This window comes from Papio anubis, chromosome 12 (assembly GCF_008728515.1).
Source record: "Papio anubis isolate 15944 chromosome 12, Panubis1.0, whole genome shotgun sequence".
Classification (NCBI taxonomy): domain Eukaryota; kingdom Metazoa; phylum Chordata; class Mammalia; order Primates; family Cercopithecidae; genus Papio; species Papio anubis.
This window is the reverse complement of record NC_044987.1, coordinates 13,664,192-13,682,905: the sequence shown is the minus strand read 5'-3', so window position 1 is coordinate 13,682,905 and position 18,714 is coordinate 13,664,192. Positions and strand designations below refer to the sequence as shown.

The following is an 18,714-nucleotide window of genomic DNA, read 5'->3' as shown; positions in this document are numbered from 1 at the left end:
CCTGACCTTCAACTATAGCTATTTGGACCCTTCCATACCATTGTATACACAAAGATTTGCACACATGTATGCACATGTGCACACACACACATGCACACAGTTTTAAAAATGTTTTTCATGTGAAAGCCCAGTGATAAGAAAGCAAGCTGTCAGGATTTTTAAAAATACAGTAATGCAATTCACAGGCGACAGTCAGTGGTTAGCACAGCTTCTACGCATGTTTTTACACCTTCTGGAGGTGTGACAGGGTGTGCTCGGTGTTAGAGTTGGCCACAGTGAGACCCAAGGCATTAAGATGTCGTCAATCAACTGTCCTCAAAACAGCATTGACCAAACAGCTTCTAGGTATCAAGCACTCTGTAGCTGCAATGTGAAGTTCAAAAATGAGGCAAATGTATCTTTACTTCCTGGAAACACACAGCCCTCTGTAGAGAGAGGCCACGTGTGTGAACAAAGACTGCAACACGGGGTCTGTCACAAAGCCACCCACACGTGGAGTCGTGGAAGACCTGGTCCTGGTCTCTGCCCCACCACTTGGCTTTACCAGGTTTCATTTGCCCTGTGCTTCACCCTGGTTCCCTGGTTTGGGACAATGGGAGTCGACGCTTGTTGGGAGCAGGGACCCTCAGGACATTCCTTCCTGGGACGTTTGTAAGAAGAGGATCAAGGTCCCCATGAGGACCTGTTCCACCTGAGGGACTGCTTCCAGCCCTTTCTGTCATTGTATGAAGGTTACAACCAGCCAGGCAGTGTGGCTGGGGCGGGGTTGGGGAGGCACAGTGGGAGCCTAAGTGAGCCAGGTGTGCATTCCTGGGTAGGACTCAAGATGGGTGGGCAGCAGAAACTGGGTGAACTTTAATCCCTTCCATTCCTGAAATGTGTTAGTTTTACGAACTATCTGTCTCCACAAAATGCCCCCACCACTTGACTTTGGATTTATAAGAAATGTTTCTCTGAATAGATGTAGAGTAGCATTTCCCAGATTACGTTCTGAAGCATGCTACTGCCAGGCACTCATGGATTTTGGAGGAGGAAAAAAAAACCCACGGTCCTGATTTGTTCCATGGTCAGTGTGTTTGGGAAATTCAGGGTTAAACAAAATGAAACCAGCTGCTTCGCTGCCGTACTTTTTTCAGCCTTTAATAGGCTAGTGAGTATTATGAATCTTGAAAAGGCAGATATAATGTGCATTGTTTTCCAGCCTTATTTGAGCATGGAAACTTGTCTTCATGAAATTTCTGGAAACCTAATGCCCTGAGGAACACACTTTGAGAAATACTGGCACAGAAGATGTTCATTGTTTGTAAACTAGCGGTGGTCAGCTATTTCCCATGTTCTTGTAGACAGTAGTCTTCAATAGCAGCAGGAAAGTCTAAGTTTAGATGAAAAGAAGAATTTCCTAACTGTAAGGATTCTTAGATACTAGAACCTTAGAGTGTCGTGGGAAATGGCAGTAAAAGAATGTGCCCCTCCCCCTTCCTTGTCCTTCCACAGGCTATCCCATGAGTCATTATAAACAGAACAAATTATCAAGGAAACTTCTGGAATCTTTTTATCTTTTTATCTGGTTTGGCCTTTGAAAGTTGCGTATAATTGAGGGATAAGAAGGTAGGAATAAAAAAGCAGGAAGACAGACTGGCTGACTTCTGGGTAGACTGTCTCTAAGTGTCTGTAATTAACTCATTCATTCTTACTCCACCTAGAACATGCATTTGAAGGGAATACCTTCCTAACTTAGGTTTCCAAGACAAGTGGAACTGAAGAGGCAGAGAGCCAGAAGCTGCCCCAGATTTCACTGTGGTCTTTCAGTAGCTGTCGTATTTGCCAAATACGATGCTAAGCTTTGCATGCATCTTACTTGTTCCTTGAAATAACCTATAAGGTTGCTAATATTGTTTCTTTTTAAAAAATGAGTATCTGAAGCCCAGAAGGTTACAGACCTTGCTTAAAGTCATACAGCCAGTGCGGTAAGGAACCTGGATTTGAACACCAAAGCCTGAGTCCACTATATCACCCCAGCTGCCACTGTGAATCTGTGGACATCCAGGGCCTCAGGGCTTCCTTAAAATGAGCCTCCATCCATCAGGCTATGCATGTGGGGAGAGGATGGAGTTGAGCTGATGTGTCTGCCCACAATGATAAGGAAGCCAGGGAAGAGGACATTTTCCAGCCCCTGCCAACCGTGCCCAGGTTTGCCCACAACAGTCTGGCTCTGCCCCAGTCACTGCATCCTTGCCAAATGAATCTTCTTCTCATTAGCCGTCTGCCCCCTTGTGCCTACCGATAGCCCACAGCACATGGGCAGCTGCCCTGTTAGAGAGATGGGAGATAATATCAGTGTAGGAATCAGTACATTCTCTGGCATGTCCTTGTTCCCCTAATGGAAATGTGGCAGGATCCAAAATACACTTAATCCTTATCCAAATCCACTCTGTCAGGCATTGGTGGCTTCAAAGGAAGAAGCTTGGTACCTCCAGTTTGCACGTGTAAGCTAATGAATCCGGGCTCTGGGCAGGTGAGCTCAGGCCTGCAGCCTGAGACCTTGGCAGTGACTGGAGCTGTGTGGCAAGGACACAAGGGCGGCGCCAGGGGCCTACAGCAGCTAAGTCTTCGGAAGAGGAGACTGCCTGGAGGAAAGCAATATTTCTGCCTGCCTGGCCAGAAGGAAAGCCCAAGGCGCTTGCCATCTGTCATGTCAGGCTGAGTAGCTGATGGGCTAGTCCTTGGGCCTGGAAGTCCTGTGTACCCCCAGGGTGTGGAGCTGTGTGCGAGGCACTTGGAATGAACATGCAATGAATGTGATTTTGGTGTGAAAAGGTGGCCTGACACACATTTGAAGGCATCTTTCTGGGAGCAGGGATCAGTGAGCTGGATAATCTACACCCTCTTGATTGGTTTCGCTGTACAGGGCCCAGGGAGATCTTGGGGGCCAGGGCTCCGAGCTCAGAGGAGGACACTGCCCCTCTCTATAACTCTAACTGGCCTTGGTGCACTCACACCTTTTGACTATCACTTGGCCCCAGCCGACTGATTGCATGAGGACCATGGGTTGCAGGGAGAACGCCTTTGAGCTTCTAAATATCACTGCCTTAGATGGAGTTTCCCTGACTGCCTCATCTAAAGTAGCAGTCCCTCACCCCAAGTCCCATCCCCCTAGCTATACGAAATGATGATGAATTTGTTTCCTTACTATCTGTCTCTTCCACTAACTGCAGGCTTCCTGAGGGCAGCAAGTGTGTCTCTCTCATCCGTATCCTCCATGCCTAGAACCATGTCTGGCACATGATAAATGCTTAAATGTTTATCAAGTGAATGCAAAAATTAGTGGTAAATGAAGGCACCACCCTACCCACAAACCCTCAGGTTGAGGTTCTGGGAAAGCAAACTTGGTTTTGGCATTCCTCCGCTGACAGTTCCCTTGGGTTCCATCACACCTAGGACAAAGGGCACATTCGCAAGCCTGACATCCTCACTCTTATGGTCTGGCCTCTGCTGACTGCCCCAGCTTCGTTTCTCACCATCCCTCTCCCAGGCCCCCTTGTATCCAGTGTGCTAACCCACGCTTCAGGTGTATAAGACTTAGGGTCCTGCTGGAAATGCAAGCTCCTAGGCCTCAACTCCACAGATTCGGGTTCAGGTGGTGTTAGGTGGGGTTCAGGAATCATCCTTTTTTTTTTTTTTTTTTTTGAGATGGAGCTTTACTCTTCTTGCCCAGGCTGGAGTGCAATGGCACGATCTCAGCTCACTGCAACCTCTGCCTCCTGGGTTCAAGTGATTCTCCTGCCTCACCCTCCCAAGTAACTGGGATTACAGGAATGCACCACTACACCTGGCTAGTTTTGTATTTTTAGTAGAGATGGAGTTTCATCATGTTGGTCAGTCTGGTCTCGAACTCCTGACCTCAAGTGATCCGTCCGCCTCAGCCTCCGAAAGTGCTGGGATTACAAGTGTGAGTCACCGCACCCAGCCCTATCATTTTTTAAAAAGGAACCTGGATGATGCTGACGGTAGAATCACACTTTAAGAAGTGACGTCTTCATGAAAGTACAAGTACAGCACGGGCAGTTGACTGAAAGGGCCATGCACTTTCTCAGCTCTGTGCCCTTGTATACGTGGGGATTTCTGGCTGGAGTAGCCTTTGACCACCCACAGTTCTCCACCCAGAAAATGCCTATATATCCTTCAAGACACCGCTCAAGCATCCCACTTCCCGTGGAAAAAACCCCATGTGCCTAATGCTGCCTCCACTGGGCACATGGCTTTTTTCTTTCTTTCTCTAGCTAGTGCATCTTGTATATACTTGTTTAGAGATCATTCTGCTTTTTTTTTCCTCCTCCACCCTCCACTATCACAGTGTTAACTCCTAGAAAAACTACTCTCATTAACTCTGGACTCCTAGGTCCCAACAGACTGTCTGGTGTTCTCTGGACTAGAATGAGGTACCTGGACGTGCTCTACCGAAGTCCATCCCTCACTTCACCCTTTCCTAACTATGTTCTTATTTCTGATGCTGGGTCTTTCCAGGAGTTCTCACTCCAGAGAATGGACAGCCTTGTGGATGATCGTGTCAACATCCTGGGATTTTCCATTTTCAACCAATCCCATGCTTTCTTCCAAGAGTTTGCCCAGAGCCTCAACCAGTCCTGGCAGGAGAACTGTGATCATGTCCCCTTCACTGGGCCTGCGGTAAGTACCCGCCAGAGCTCTTCCTGGTGCCCCTTGGCCTCTGCACATCGCCCCTCTGTGGACCAGCCCCTGGGGAACACACCCTCCTGGAGTCCAGCCGTCTTCCGCTCCCGTCCCAGCCCAGAAAGGGAGGTAGAAAGTGTGGGAAGTGGTTGCAGGGGGTGATGTTTGGGAAGCAGTGAGCTGTAGACAGCGGGGAGAGGCTGTGTGGAGGTACGGGGTTGTCACTTAGTGATGTCTGCAGGTCCCCCGCGGCCAGACTCTCAATAATACCATTGCCGAGAGCTGCCTGAGTTTAGGATCCAAGAATCGTTTGGAAGGGCCTTTAAGCTGATCTTCTCCCTCATTTTTCAGATAAGGAAACTGAAGCCCAGGCTGGAATGGGATGTGGAGTGGGGATGTGGGGGTCTTGTTCAAGGGCAAACATCGAGGCTGTTGCAGAGTGGAAGTAACCCCAGGACTCCTGGCTCCCGGTCTGGTGCTCTGTCCACCCCCTGGCCACTTCCTGAGTCAGGGCTCATCCGGAGTGGCTCCTCTCTGCCCAGTCCCTGTGCTTCCTCTCTGCAGTTCTGGCCCCTTCCGGCACGTGTAATGGGAGCAAACCTTTCCATGACCACTCTCCACTGAGTTGGATGTTCTTCTCTGTGGGGCAGGCCAAGAATATCTGCTTGTGTACATTTGTTAAGAGCCAAGTTCTCAGGAGACTAGGATTGTGTGGCTTTTTATGCCCTGCCTAGCCCCATTATATACATTATTTTATTTTTAAAAGCTCCACGAGGCAGCGCTTGTGATGCTCACTACAACTTCCTGAGGCAGCTACTATCAGTGTTTCCATTTTACAGATGATAAAACCGAAGCCCAGAAAGCTTAGGCAAATAGCCCAGGGTCACACAGCCAGTGAGCAGAGGACCAGGACCAGAACCCAGGCCGTATGGCTTTACTGTTTATACTTTTAACCTCCGTGCCACTTTGCATCTCTCTAGGACTGTCATTTCCTTGCTATGCTGTACTGTAATTGAGCCTGGCTAGATGGAAGTACAGTGATGCATGCATAATAACATTTTGGTCAGCAATGGACAACTTATATGATGGAGGTTCTAAAGATGATAATAGCACATTTTTCTTGTCCCTTTTCTATGTTTGGGTATGTTTAGATATGCAAGTACGTACCACTGTGTTACAATTGCCTACAGTATTCAGTACAGTCATACCATACAGGTTTGTAGCCCAGGAGCACTACGCTATACCATATAGCCTAAGAGTGTAGTAGGCTATAGCATCTAGGTTTGTGTAAGCACACTCTCTGATGGTCACACAATGAAGAAATTGCCTGATGATGCATTTCTCATAATGTGTCCCCACTGTTAAGCAACACATGTCTGCAGTTACTAGGTATTTGTTGAGTGAATGAGTGAGTGAGTGAGTCAGGCGGAATGATGAGTTATAGATAGAAGTGGAAAAGCATCAGGTCTAGGAGATGGCAATGGAATTAGGTACACTCCTGGAGTGGGAAATTCTCTGGTGAGTTTTAAAAATAGGAGGGATGCCTGTCTTTGATAAGATATGCCCAGAGGCAAAGGCATATCTAGACATCTGCACACTTGGCGTCTAATTAGTGCTTAGTCAACATGGTGACCTTGGAGGCGGGCTGCGGAAGCCAGGGCCTGGACTTAATGACCTTTCACAAAACTCTGTGTTTTATGATCATGTGGCCTCGTGGATGTCTTAGGAAGGAAGGGATAGCTAAGGAGGTCAGAGCTCATGGAAAACTCAGGAAGCTTTGATCCAGGGAATGGGACAGGAGGATGGGGTTTGAGAAACAGAGTTTCATGAAGGTTTATGGAACCCATCCCAACAAGCTATTTTAGACCTAAAATAGGCAAAAATCCATGGGAAGGACTGGGGAGGGCAGCTGAAGGAAGGAGTCATGCCCATTAAATGGTTTGAGGGACAGAGAGGGACATCTCAAAGCACAGTTTCATGTGCAGGATTAGACTCAACCCCCAGCAGCAATGCAAGCCCTGTTCTCCCAGCCGAGTCTGCTGTTCCTACAGTTCTCATTCCAGCATTTTAATAGGTGCTGGCCAATTTGAAAGGCTTGCAACACAATATCAAGAAAGGAAAAAAAAAAATCTGTCTCTTTCCCTTCAACCCAAGCCTCACCACATTTGGCATCTGGCCTAGTGAAGTAAATGGTCCTAGGCCCTATTTCCTCATTCTCTCTAAGGGTGTCTGCCTTTGCATTGATGCTCACATTGGCCACGAGCAGACAAATGAGGGTCCTTCGGTTCCGAGTGGGCTTCTTTGTAAGGATCCAGCACAAAGGCCAGGAGTGCCTTTCAGAGAGCTGTGGGTCAGCGCTGCCATGGTCAGGCAGGCTGAAAAGATCACTGGCCTTGGAGTCACAGAGCCTGGAGTCGAATACTGGCCTAGACGCTTTCTCACCATGTGATCTTAGGTAGTGATGTAACCCCTGTGGGCCTCAGATTCTTTTACCATAATTTTAGGTGAATTATGCCTGACTGTCTTAGAGCATTATTGTGAAGATGGAATCAGATATGATTCTATCTTCAATTCACAGTTATTCACCAAGTAAGTTAATATAACAACCTATATATGCCAGATGCTGGAATAGACATTATTAAATATATCAGGCAGCTTTTGCTATGTAAATGCTGTGTAACAGCCAACTCCTAAATCTCATGATACACAATAAATATGCATACAGTACACATTTATAAAGCCCGTGGACCTGTGGGTCAGTGAGGGAGCCGCTCGTCTAAGCTGGCTCGGTTGGGCAGCTCTGCTGCTCTGGTTGAGATCTCTCAGCATGCATGGGTTGGCTAATCCAGACTGGGCCTACGTGGGGCCAGTACCTCTTCCCCTGGACCAGCAGGCCAGCCTGGCATATTCTCATGGTGATGACAGAAGGACAGCAAAGCAAGTGGAAACACAAGGACCTCTTAGTCCTAGGCTCCCAGAAAGGCACACACTCATTTTCTTGGCCAAAGAAAGTCACACACACAAACTCCATGTTAGGGAGTGAGGAAATGTATTCTACCCTTTTAGAGGAAAAAAATGCAAAGCCACATGGTAAAAAGTCTGAATACCCAAATACAGGGTGTGTCTTAGTCCATTTGTATTGCCATCAAGGAATACCCGAGGCTGGGTGATTTGTGAAGAAAAGAGGTTTATTTGGCTCCTGGTTCTGCAGGCTGTACAAGAAACCGGTATCTGCTTCTGGTGAGGGCCTCAGGAAGCTTCCATTCTTGGTGGAAGGCAAGGGGAGGGGGCGTCTGCAGCTCACATGGCAAGAGAGAAAGCCAAAGAGAGAGGGGAAGAGGTGTCAGGCTCTTCTCAACAGCCAGTTCTTGTGGGAACTGGAGTGAAAAGTCACTCGCTCCCGTGAGAAAGGCACAAAGCCATTTGTGAAGCGTCCACCCCCTTTATCCAACCCACCCGGGTCACTGCCACATGAGACTTGGGACCAAACAAACCGTGGCAGAGTGGGATGAAGGACTGGCTCCATCACATAGTCACACAGTGAAGGTCAAAGCCGCTATCCTCCAGATGCACCATGCAGGAGCAGAGTTCACCTCCACCTCTGGGAAGGTGACTCCTGGGCTTATGTTACTCTCATGGAAGCGGAGGAAAGCCCCTGAGTTCTGCCTGCAGAGGTCGGGGAAGGCTTGCCGGAAGAAAGGGAGGCCAGTCATTTGCTGCTCATCTGTGTGCAATATACCAGGCAGGGTCACGGCATCCCAGTGGAGCAGGGGCGCTGTGCTGACTCGCTCAGTGGACTGGAGAGGGTGTCTTGTCATGAGGATGCTGCCCAGGGCCGTTTAAAAGATAGAAACCCTGACCTCGTTTATCTCCTTCCCAGTCCAAAGTCAGTCTTCCGAAGGCCTCAGCGTCTATGCCCCGCAAGAATGCTTGGGGGGTATTCAGTGAGTGGGGGTGTTCTCTGAGGCTCTCTTGGTGCTCCTGGTGGAGAATAAGAGTAAAGATGGGCTGAGCTGCGCGGGCTCGAGGCTGTCTCATGGGACTGTGCGAGGAGCATCTATGTGGACCTCAGGCCTACAGCTGGTCCTTGTGCCGGTCACAGATTCTGCGTCTACTTTAATCAGCTTTCTCTCAGCCAAGCCCCTTTGGTTTTCTTGCCAATAAAATGGACAAGTGTTCTTTCTTCCGGAGGACAGCAGGGCGCCCACCCCACTGGGTTTCACCTGGGCACAGAGCTGAAGACTCCTGTAGCCCTTCCTATGAAATTATCCCGCCTTCTCCTATTTTCCTCCTCAGGGCATCCTAGTAACAGTTAAGAGTGGTCATGTAGCCCTTTTGGACAAGTGGGGAAACTGAGGCATGGAAGTGCTGGATGGCACATCAAGGGTCCCCCGAGATCAGCACTCCAATATAACCTGGAGTAGAACCTACATGTGTCTCCCACTGCCGGAGAACCTTCCAGCTACTGTCTCTGTGGCCTCTGAGAGGGAAGGGAGAGTATTCCAGACGCCCTCATCTCAGCGTGTGGAAAGGAAGCTCACGGCAGCAACAGTAGCAACACACCTTTCTCAAGGCTTCTCACTTTAGCAACCAGCTTTTGAAAAGTGGTGCCTCTTCCTGTCTCTTTGGAGGCTGAGAAATTCACCGCACAAACAGCCCAGCTCTTTTATGTTCTGGGGAGCTGGAAGGCGAGAGGGAGTCCGTTCCAGGAAAACAGTCTGGTTCTGTCCCCGCCATCGAGCGTTCTACAAAGGCTACAGCTCCAGCCTCAGTGGGGACGTTCTCTCTTTCTCTCCCTCTTCTCCCCTTCTTTACCCTTTTCTCCCCAGACCTTCCTTCCTGTTTCTCTCTCTCCACATGATGTTCCCCGCTCTTTCTTCACTCTTGGCACTTTCTTCTCTCCACTGCCTTTTTCTCCTGACTTGGGTAGGTGTCTCCCGCTATTCCTAACCTTCTGGATCAGTCCACGCCCCTAGGCCATACCTGCCAGGTGGCCGACAGGAGCTGCAAACGTGCTTCTGCCTGAGACAATGCAGGCAGAAGACGGGATGTCGCACATGGAGACGCACACCCGCTAGCTTCACACGCCGTTCCCATTAATCACGCGGCAAAGAACAAAAATTCTGGAAAATCATTAAAATTACAGATGGCTAGATTAAGTAATTAGAATTTAGGCTAAAGCAGATGTTTGTAATTAAGTGTTTATTTCATTGAATAAAATCCAGATTGTAAGAACTATTCCATGAGATTTTAACGGTTCCTGTCCTGGTTTTATACTGGGGGGTAGAGTTTAAGCTGCAGAAGTTCAGAGACAAATCGGCATCCGGGAGGATCCTGGGAATCCCGTCATCTGGGGCGTGGAGAGAGATGAGGGTTACAGGTGTGTATCTAGGAGATATTCTTATTTTCATGTCATGGGAGGGGGAAGGAACTCAGCCACAGCTCCCTGAGTCAGAATTGATTCATCTTAATTTATACAGAGCTTTGCATTCCCCTAAACAATTTGCAAACAGCTCAAAAGAAAATAACAATGAAGAACCAAATGAAAATATAAAAACAAGAGAATCGAGGGTTCATTGCCAAGCAACGTTTTGGTGCCAAGGAAGAGGAGAGGATTTTAAATGAGGACTGAGCCATTTGGGGGATTTAGTATTTAGAAGAGACAGGGACAGGAGAAGCAGAGACAAAAACCAAGAGGCGTGCACACACAGATGAGGAGCGGAGGCCACAGAAAGACAGAGAGGAAAAGGAAATGGAATAAGAGAGCAGAGAAGGGGTGGAAATGGAGTGAGGCAGGGGGGCGCCTCCTTCCCCTGGTGGGCCCAGAAGTGGAGACATGGATGGAGGGCTTTTCTTTTTTTTTTTTCTTTTTTTTTTTTTTGAGCAGGAGTCTCTCTTTGTTGCCTAGGCTGGAGTGCAGTGGCACAATCTCGGCTCACTGCAACCTCTGCCTCCTGGGTTCAAGCAATTCTCCTGCCTCAGCCTCCCAAGTATCTGGGACTACAGGCACGTGCCACCACACCTGGCTACCTTTTTGTATTTTTAGTAGAAATGGGATTTCACCATGTTGGCCAGGATGATCTCACTCTCATGACCTCGTGATCCACCCGCCTCGGCCTCCCAAAGTGCTGGGATTATAGGCATGAGCTACCACGCCAGGCCCGGAGGGCTTTTGTAATAGAAACTGCTTCTCCCTGACTGTAGCCCCAAATGCTTTCCAGAGCTAAATGAGTAAGTAATAGCGGAGGGAGAAAGCAATTAGGAGAGGGAGAAAGATGCTTTGGGATGGAGATCTGAAACAAGATGGAAAAACTGATGAGGCAGAGAGATGACAGGCTCGCACACCATCAGAGGAGAAATTGGGTGAGGGCAGGAGATTGGTGACTGCGAGGAGAAAGCTGCAGGCACAAGGGTTGGGAAGTGAATTCTCAGAGCAGTTTGAAGGATCCAGGTGAGAAGTGTGAGCAGATTGCCAGGAGCCTGTAGAAGAGAGTGGCCTGGTGATGGGCGGAGGAACCCGAGGAGACTGCAGTGGGAGAGAAGGCGTTTGGGGTTTAGAAGGGGTCAGCTCTGACCAGCCCAGGCTGAACTACACAGAGGAACCGTAAAGCCCAGAGCCTACGGGGGACTCGTCACTGGTTTCGCCCCTCTGAAGGCCACGCACAGATGGAGAGGAGACCAGAACCTTGAGGATTTTCCTTCCACCTGCTCCCCGCGCCCAGCATCCCTAGCCGGCATTAGTACTAGAAGCACTCGAGGAATCTTGAAGGCCTTGGAGTTGGAGATGCCAAAGAACATTGCCACCAGGCATGCACGGATCTCTCAGCATCCACATCATGCGCTAATAAGAGAGCATCAGCCAAGGAAACCATGTCCCAGACGGAGTGGGAATAGTGGCAACCATGTAGCAGGAACAAGCTGGGGGCTTGGTGGGAGGATGTGAGAAACGGCGTGGTGCTTTCTCTGCAACTGTGCCGTGATGAGGGTCTCTTGGGGACCAGCACACAGCCTCACCGGAGGAAGAGGGGACCTGGGGAGGGGGCCTGTAGACTCTGGGGCCTCGTACAACAATGCCTCTGCGAGGAAAGGGATCCCCAGGGCCTTGGTACCAGAGTACTCTCGGCAACAGAAACCCTGTATTAAAATGCCTTGTGGGAAAACGGAAATGTATTATTGCGTGGCTTAGCAAGATTCCGGAGTGATGAGGTTGGAGACCAAATCTTTTCCATCTCTGCTGTGTCCCTGCTTGGTGCCAGCTTCATGCTCAGGCTGGAGCTGGGCTGGCTGCAGCAGTCCAAGCATCCCAACCAGACACAGACATGTCCAGAGGAGAGAGAAGGAGTGTCCTCTTAGGAGACAGGAAACTTTCCTGAGAAGCAAGCCCCTCCTTCCAGGCCGCTGTTCATGGCTCATTGTTTCAATGGGGTCACTCATACAGTCCCAAATCACATATTGGCCTGGGGACCTTGGACCACCCAGGATTCCCTGGGACCTGGGGCTGGCTCAGCCTCCTCTGAAGCTCCTTGCAGCTTGGGACAAGAAAGGATACCTGAATAAAATGGGAGGAGGAAGGGGAGAATGGGTGCTAGGTAGGCAGCCAATGGCTAATGGCTCTTAACTGAGGGACTAATGTGAGGACAAACAGCCAGTCTGGCCAGGAGGCAAACTGGGTGATGGCCCCAACCCAGGGCATTCAAGAAGCCTGCCCACCACCCCTTCCTGCCCGCACCCTGGCGCCAGAGTCCCACGCTCCCATCTGCTGCTGAGAAGGCAACAATGAAAGATTGCCCCAAGTTGTCCTGGGAGATGAGGCATAAGAATAAATCTGATAGAGCAACGACAGCCTGGGCTTCTCAGCGGGACAGAGGTGGAGGACAGTGCTGTGGAGAGGGGAGGAAGCCAGGCTGGACAAAGGGGTGCCGGGCCTCCAGGCCTTGCTTTGTGACCTTGGGCAAGAGAAGAATGTCTTATGCCTAAGTTTCTTCATTCGTAAAAGAAGAGAGTCAGACGACTTTTTTTTTTTTTTTTTTTTTTTTTCTGAGATGGAGTCTCACTCTGTTGCCCAGGCTGGAGTGCAGTGGTGCAATCTTGGCTCACTGCAGCTGCCGCCTCCCAGGTTCAAGCGATTCTCCTGCCTCAGCCTCCTGAGTAGCTGGGATTATAGGCGCGCACAACCACACGGCTGATTTTTTTTTCTTTTTCTTTTTTTTTGAGACAAAGTCTCTCTCTGTTGCCCAGGCTGGAGTGCAGTGGCATGATCTTGGCCTACTGCAAGCTCCGCCTCCTGGGTTCATGCCATTCTCCTGCCTCAGCCTCCCGAGCCACCTCCTGTGACCACAGGTGCCAGCCACATCGCCCGGCTAATTTTCTTGTATTTTTAGTAGAGATGGGTTTTCGCCATGTTAGCCAGGATGGTCTCGATCACCTGATCTCATGATCCACATGCCTCGGCCTCCCAAAGTGCTGGAATTACACGCGCGAGCCACTGTGCCTGGCCCCTGATTTTTGTATTTATACTAGAGATGGGGTTTCACTATGTTGGCAAGGGTGGTCTCCAACCTCTGACCTCAAAGTGATCCCCCTGCCTTGGCCTCTCAAAGGGTTGGGATTACAGGCATGAGCCACCGGGCCTGGCTGGATGAGTTGTTTTCTAGAATGCCTTCCAGCTCAAACACTCCGCAATTTTGGGAATCTGAGAATGATGAGATTAACTGGGAGGCAAGGGAGAAAGTGGGACAGAAATTGGTTTATAGTATCATTTAAATAGCCAAACAGAGGAATCTAGAAGCCAATTTCAGTAGGGGCAGCTAACTTCCCCTCAATTTGTCTAAGCCAGAAAGGGGGAGTCTGCAGCATTAGTTTGTGGCATGTGAGAGGCTCATTAATAAAAGAGCCACATGTGCTCAGGGGAAAGTGAGTTACATGGAAGGACAAGGACGGTTGTAGGCTTGCAAAGGAGCATTCGCTGCCATGCAGGGTGAATCCAATGAAGAAGGAACTGAGGGCAAAGGGGAAGAGCAGGGAGGTAGAGAAGACAGAATGGAAGACAATGGATGGAGGGACCTGGGAGTGTGGCGTGTTAGCCCAGCTCATCCTAGCTCAGCAGGACTGCAGAGGTGTCCACTGTTCCCCATGGTGAGAATTGGGTGCCCTTTGTTGCTTAGTCTTCGGGTTCCAGGAGGCTCCGGGACCCAGGGACAGACAGGAGGGGAGTTGGAGCAGGGGGATGCAGGAGACTCGATGGAGGCAGAAGGCAGTGGCCTGATCCAGTGTCTCTGTGGAGAGTGGGAAGGTGTTGAGGTCTATGGTACCTGCCAGATGGTAGTGGCTGAATAAAAGTGGGAATAAAACAAAGAAGCAAGGCAAGGAGGGGAAGAAGCAGCAAGAGAGTGAGGGAGAGAGGGAGGGAGAAAGCATACAGCAGCCAGGTGGTTTTGTGATGCAGGTGAACTTGGACTGGAATAGACAAACTTTGTTGACTGTTTTGCTCTGTAATTACCTTTTAAAGAGATTATCCAGAGCTGGCTCATGCAGTTCCCCTCATAGGCCTCCTGGCCGAACACGTAGCAAAACTGGGTAGGAAATAAGGCCATCCACCATGCCTGTAGCCCCCTGTCCTTACCACTCCCTGGAGCCTTGCTTAGTTCAGTCAACACCTGCTTCCTGAGCACCTGCTGACATCTGTCTGGAGCTGAGAGCACAGCCCCTGCCCTCAGGAATGCTGTCTTCTGACACTGGCCGTTTGCAGAGCACTTTTACAGACTTCTGAGGCAGGGACTGTCGCTGCTTCTCTTTTACAGATGCAGAAATTGTTGCTTACTTGGAGGGATTCACGTGCCTGGGATCACTCAGCACATAGTGTAGGGCTGGGATCTGGACTCTGGGTTTGGTGTTCATGCTTTCAAGCTCTTTCCTCAGCACCTCGCTATCTCACACTGCTTACACTGCCTGGAGAGCTTGAAAACCCTGCGGCAGCATCCCTCCATCCAGCCTTGGAGGGGGCCAGTGTCCCAGGGCTGGCTAGGAAATAGGCAGGCTGTAAACACTCGGTCCCATGGAATGTTGCTCTCACAGGGTCTCCCGTGGGACCCTCACAAGGATGCCATCAGTTGAAAGAGGAGGCTTGGAAGGGGCAATGTTGAGTCGCCAGTGATGGAATGTCTGGTTTCAGTGAAGGAACTTGCTTTGTAATGGGACTGTGTGTGGACTTCTAGCCCTGTAACACCACTCCTCCCAGGAGGCCTCCACCTGCCTTCCTGGCCCCCCTCAGGGCCCTGGCACAGTACTGAGTATATAGTCAATTGCACTTACTAGGGTTTGTTTGTTTGTTTGTTTGTATTGCCAGGGACCCCGCGTACATTAACATAGTGTAGTATTATCTCCTTAGATTGCATGTTCCTCAAGGACAGGTGGCTTCTGTCTTTCCACTCGTACCACCTCCACCAAGATACCCAGCTTTCCCCTCCCCACAGGCTGCGAACATTGTATCCATTTATTGGGTAGTGGGCAGATTTCAGCCAGAAGTTAACTCAAGTCAAGCAGATGTCTTGGGGGCCAGTCACATGACAAGCCCCATAACAGATGCTGTGCAGAATGTAGAGATTAAGGTCCTGTGTGTTCTCCACCCTGAGAAGCTTGCAGTTTAATAGGGAAGATGAAAACGTGGGCACACAGCTGTGCTGACCTCTTCCCTGACTTTCAGGCCCTGCATGGCATGACCCCTGTCACGTGTCCGATGGATTGCTTTCTCCAGCCCCACCCCTTATCTCCCCTCCCCTCCCTCTAGGAATGGTCCAACTCTCCACCTTCTAGTCTTTGTTCCTGCAGTTCCATGCTCTGGAATGCCTTTCCCTCTTGCCAGCAACTCCCCATCCTTCAGTGCTCAGTTTCAGTGCAGCATCCTCCATGAAAGACTTTCTCGATTGCCCAACCAGATGTTTCCCTCTTTGGAACCCATCCCTGGCAAGACCTTTGTGGACCTGCCACACTCTGTCTCATGCTCCCCTTATTCGTGCCCTGTCTCCTCATATCTCCCTTCCCCATCCTGCTGTAATCACAGGAATAGGCTCCTACTCATCTTTGGGCTTTGAACTTACCGTGTGCTTCATACCTACTCATCAAGTTGTACAGTACAAAGTGGACTAATATTAGGCGTATTTAGGAAGAAACAATATCGTGGGGTCTTGTAGGAGGAAGTGACCTTCAACTGAGCCTTATAGAATGGGCAGATGGGGGGCAGTGGCCAGGTTCCTTTCTCTTCTTGACATAAGCAGCCCTACCCGCCTCTTGAGGATTCCTGGGAGCAATGGCAGTTGCTTGTTTCCCTGGAGCAGAGAAAAAAGGGTACACTTGAAGTCATTTGGGGCCCAAAGGGCCAGGTCAAGGCTTGAATCTCAGAGCAGCCTTTGCCACCATTATGTGTCTTGGGTGAGTACCTGACTATTGGATGCAGTAGAGCTGGCCCAGAGACAGGACGTGGGCCAAGGGCGATGAAGATGCACTCTTATTTCCCTTTCTTTCGCTTTCTCTTTTCTTCTTCCGTCCTCTTCTTTTCTCCCTCCCCTCCCTTCCTTCCTCTACACCCATCACTCCCTCCCTCTGCCTGCTTCCCGGCCTCTCCCAGCTCTCCTCGGCCCTGCTGTTTGATGCTGTCTATGCTGTGGTGACTGCGGTGCAGGAACTGAACCGGAGCCAGGAGATCGGCGTGAAGCCCCTGTCCTGTGGCTCGGCCCAGATCTGGCAGCACGGCACCAGCCTCATGAACTACCTGCGCATGGTGAGGAGCGGCTGAGGCCCTACAGGGCCGTGCCCAGGCTGGTGGGGTGGGACACGTGGTTCAAGGTACAATAGTCCCTCAACTCCAGGCTTCCCCAAAATGTGCCTTTTATTACAGCCCCGGATAAATCAGTGTTCTCTAGTGACCCCAGTTGAATGGATCATGAGCCACATTTGTTCCCTAAGCCCCAATAACCACTGAGAATCCATGGAAGTTTGTTCAGAAGGCAACAGCCCTCGAGCCTTATGCTGTTAATGGGCCCCTGAATTCCAGACTTAGCACCTGGCCTGTCTGCTCAGCAGTGTTCTCAGCAAAGCTCCACACAGCTGGGAAAGGGTGGTGCTGCTGGAGACTGGCATCCCAGTGGGAGTTGCAGGCTCAAGACTTCTAGCTTGGCTGGGTTTCCCATTGTTGTCCTCCCCAGCCATGCCTCCTCTGGTGGATGAATGTGGATCTCTACCCCACACGGAAGACTTCTGTCAGAGAGGCCTGCTGCAGCACAATGTCTCGGACTTTGCATTTAGAGTTAGGTGGAGAGTCATCCTGACTTCCTGTGGGCCTGGGGGTGGGTGAGCGCCTGCCCAGAAAGGATGAATGCTGTGGACAGCCAAGGGCCTGGAGGAGGGGCTGAGAGGAATGTGAGCTCAAGTTAGCACCATGACTGGGTTGGTTTGTGCAGTTGGTTTGGCGTTATTGGGGAAGCATTCTTCTCCTACTCCAGGCCAAGCCAAGTCTGAATTGTCTCTGCAGACATCACATTTGTCATCTCAAGATGCCTTGGCTGTGGGTGGGCAGGAGAAGGATCTTAACTGCTTTGCCTCTTCGGGGCATCCTTAAGTAGCCCCTGTGTAGAAATCTTGCTTGGGGGCAAGTGTCACCTGGGGCCTGTTTGGTGCTGTAACTCACTCTCTCTTGGACAGGTAGAATTGGAAGGTCTTACCGGCCACATTGAATTCAACAGCAAAGGCCAGAGGTCCAACTATGCCTTGAAAATCTTACAGTTCACAAGGAATGGTTTTCGGCAGGTAAGCACAGCTGTGCCGTGGTGATGGCAGGTCCTCCTCTCTGTTCCCTTCTCTGACCCCAGCCCATTTCATGGATGCCTTTGGTGTTTTGGATGGCCTCCTACTCCCAGTTATCCCCAAGAGCAGCAGGTTGGATCCTGGGCGAGGCTCCTGGCCTGCACCAGCCTCCCCCTTCCTGCCACCAGATCAGTCACTGTGGCTCAGGGACTACACCCCCAGCAAAATACCAAGAGGGAGAGAACTGGGATGAAAGGGGAGGCAAGGGGGTGTCATGTAAGGGAGGAATTCCCAGGGAGGATTTTACTCCCTGAGTCTGACCCTAATCCTGGAGCCCATTTAGACTCCAGGGAGCCTGCTGGCAAGGCAGAGACTGTATCTCATGTGGGCCAAGGAAACCTTCTGGAGTGCATGGCTGGGTGTCTCCTGTCTGCCCTCTTTCTCTGACCAACCCACAACTCCCACCCCCATGCCAATGGCACAGCCCCTTCCCATTGCCCCTGTTTGCCCATTGACGCTTCTTTGTCCTTCATAGTTCCTTTCAGCTCCCCACTCCTTTGCTCATTCTCCACCATTACCCTTCACCACCACCACCATCATGATCATCATCACCACCACCACCACCACCACCACCACCATCACCACCACACCACGATCACCACCACCGCCATCACCACTACCACCACCATCATTACCACCCACCACCACCTCACCCACCATCACCACTACCTCACCAACACCCATCACCATCACTACGACCACTCACCTACCCACCACTCACGACATCACTACTCACTAAATGATCACTTCCACCAATTCACTCACCACTTTCGTCATCACTCACCACCACCATCATCACCATCACCACCACTGCACCAGTACCATCACACAACCATCACCACCATCACCACCACCAACACCACTCATCACCACCACCACCACCATCACCACCACAATCACCACCACCATCACCACTACCAACACCACCACATCACCACCACCATCACTACCACCATCACCACCATTGCCACCGCCACCACCACCACTTCACACCACCATCACCACCACCACCACCACCACCACCACCAACACCATCATCAACACCACCACCATCACCACCACCATCACCATCACCACCACCACATCGCCACCACCACCATCACCACCACAAACGATCACCACCACCACCGTCACCACCATCATCACCACCACCACACCACCACCATC

General features: G+C 50.5%; 1 protein-coding gene across 2 annotated transcripts in view; it reads left to right on the top strand.

The window, feature by feature from the left end:
- The window catches only part of GRIK4 (glutamate ionotropic receptor kainate type subunit 4), a 355,193-nt gene that overhangs the window by 223,825 nt on the left and 112,654 nt on the right, over positions 1–18,714 (top strand). For both annotated transcript variants that reach the window (XM_031652867.1, XM_031652866.1), the window contains 3 exons: positions 4,525–4,686; positions 16,313–16,465; positions 17,386–17,490. In XM_031652867.1, coding sequence (XP_031508727.1) covers positions 4,525–4,686; positions 16,313–16,465; positions 17,386–17,490 — 420 coding nt within the window. The remainder of the gene's footprint in view (positions 1–4,524; positions 4,687–16,312; positions 16,466–17,385; positions 17,491–18,714) is intronic.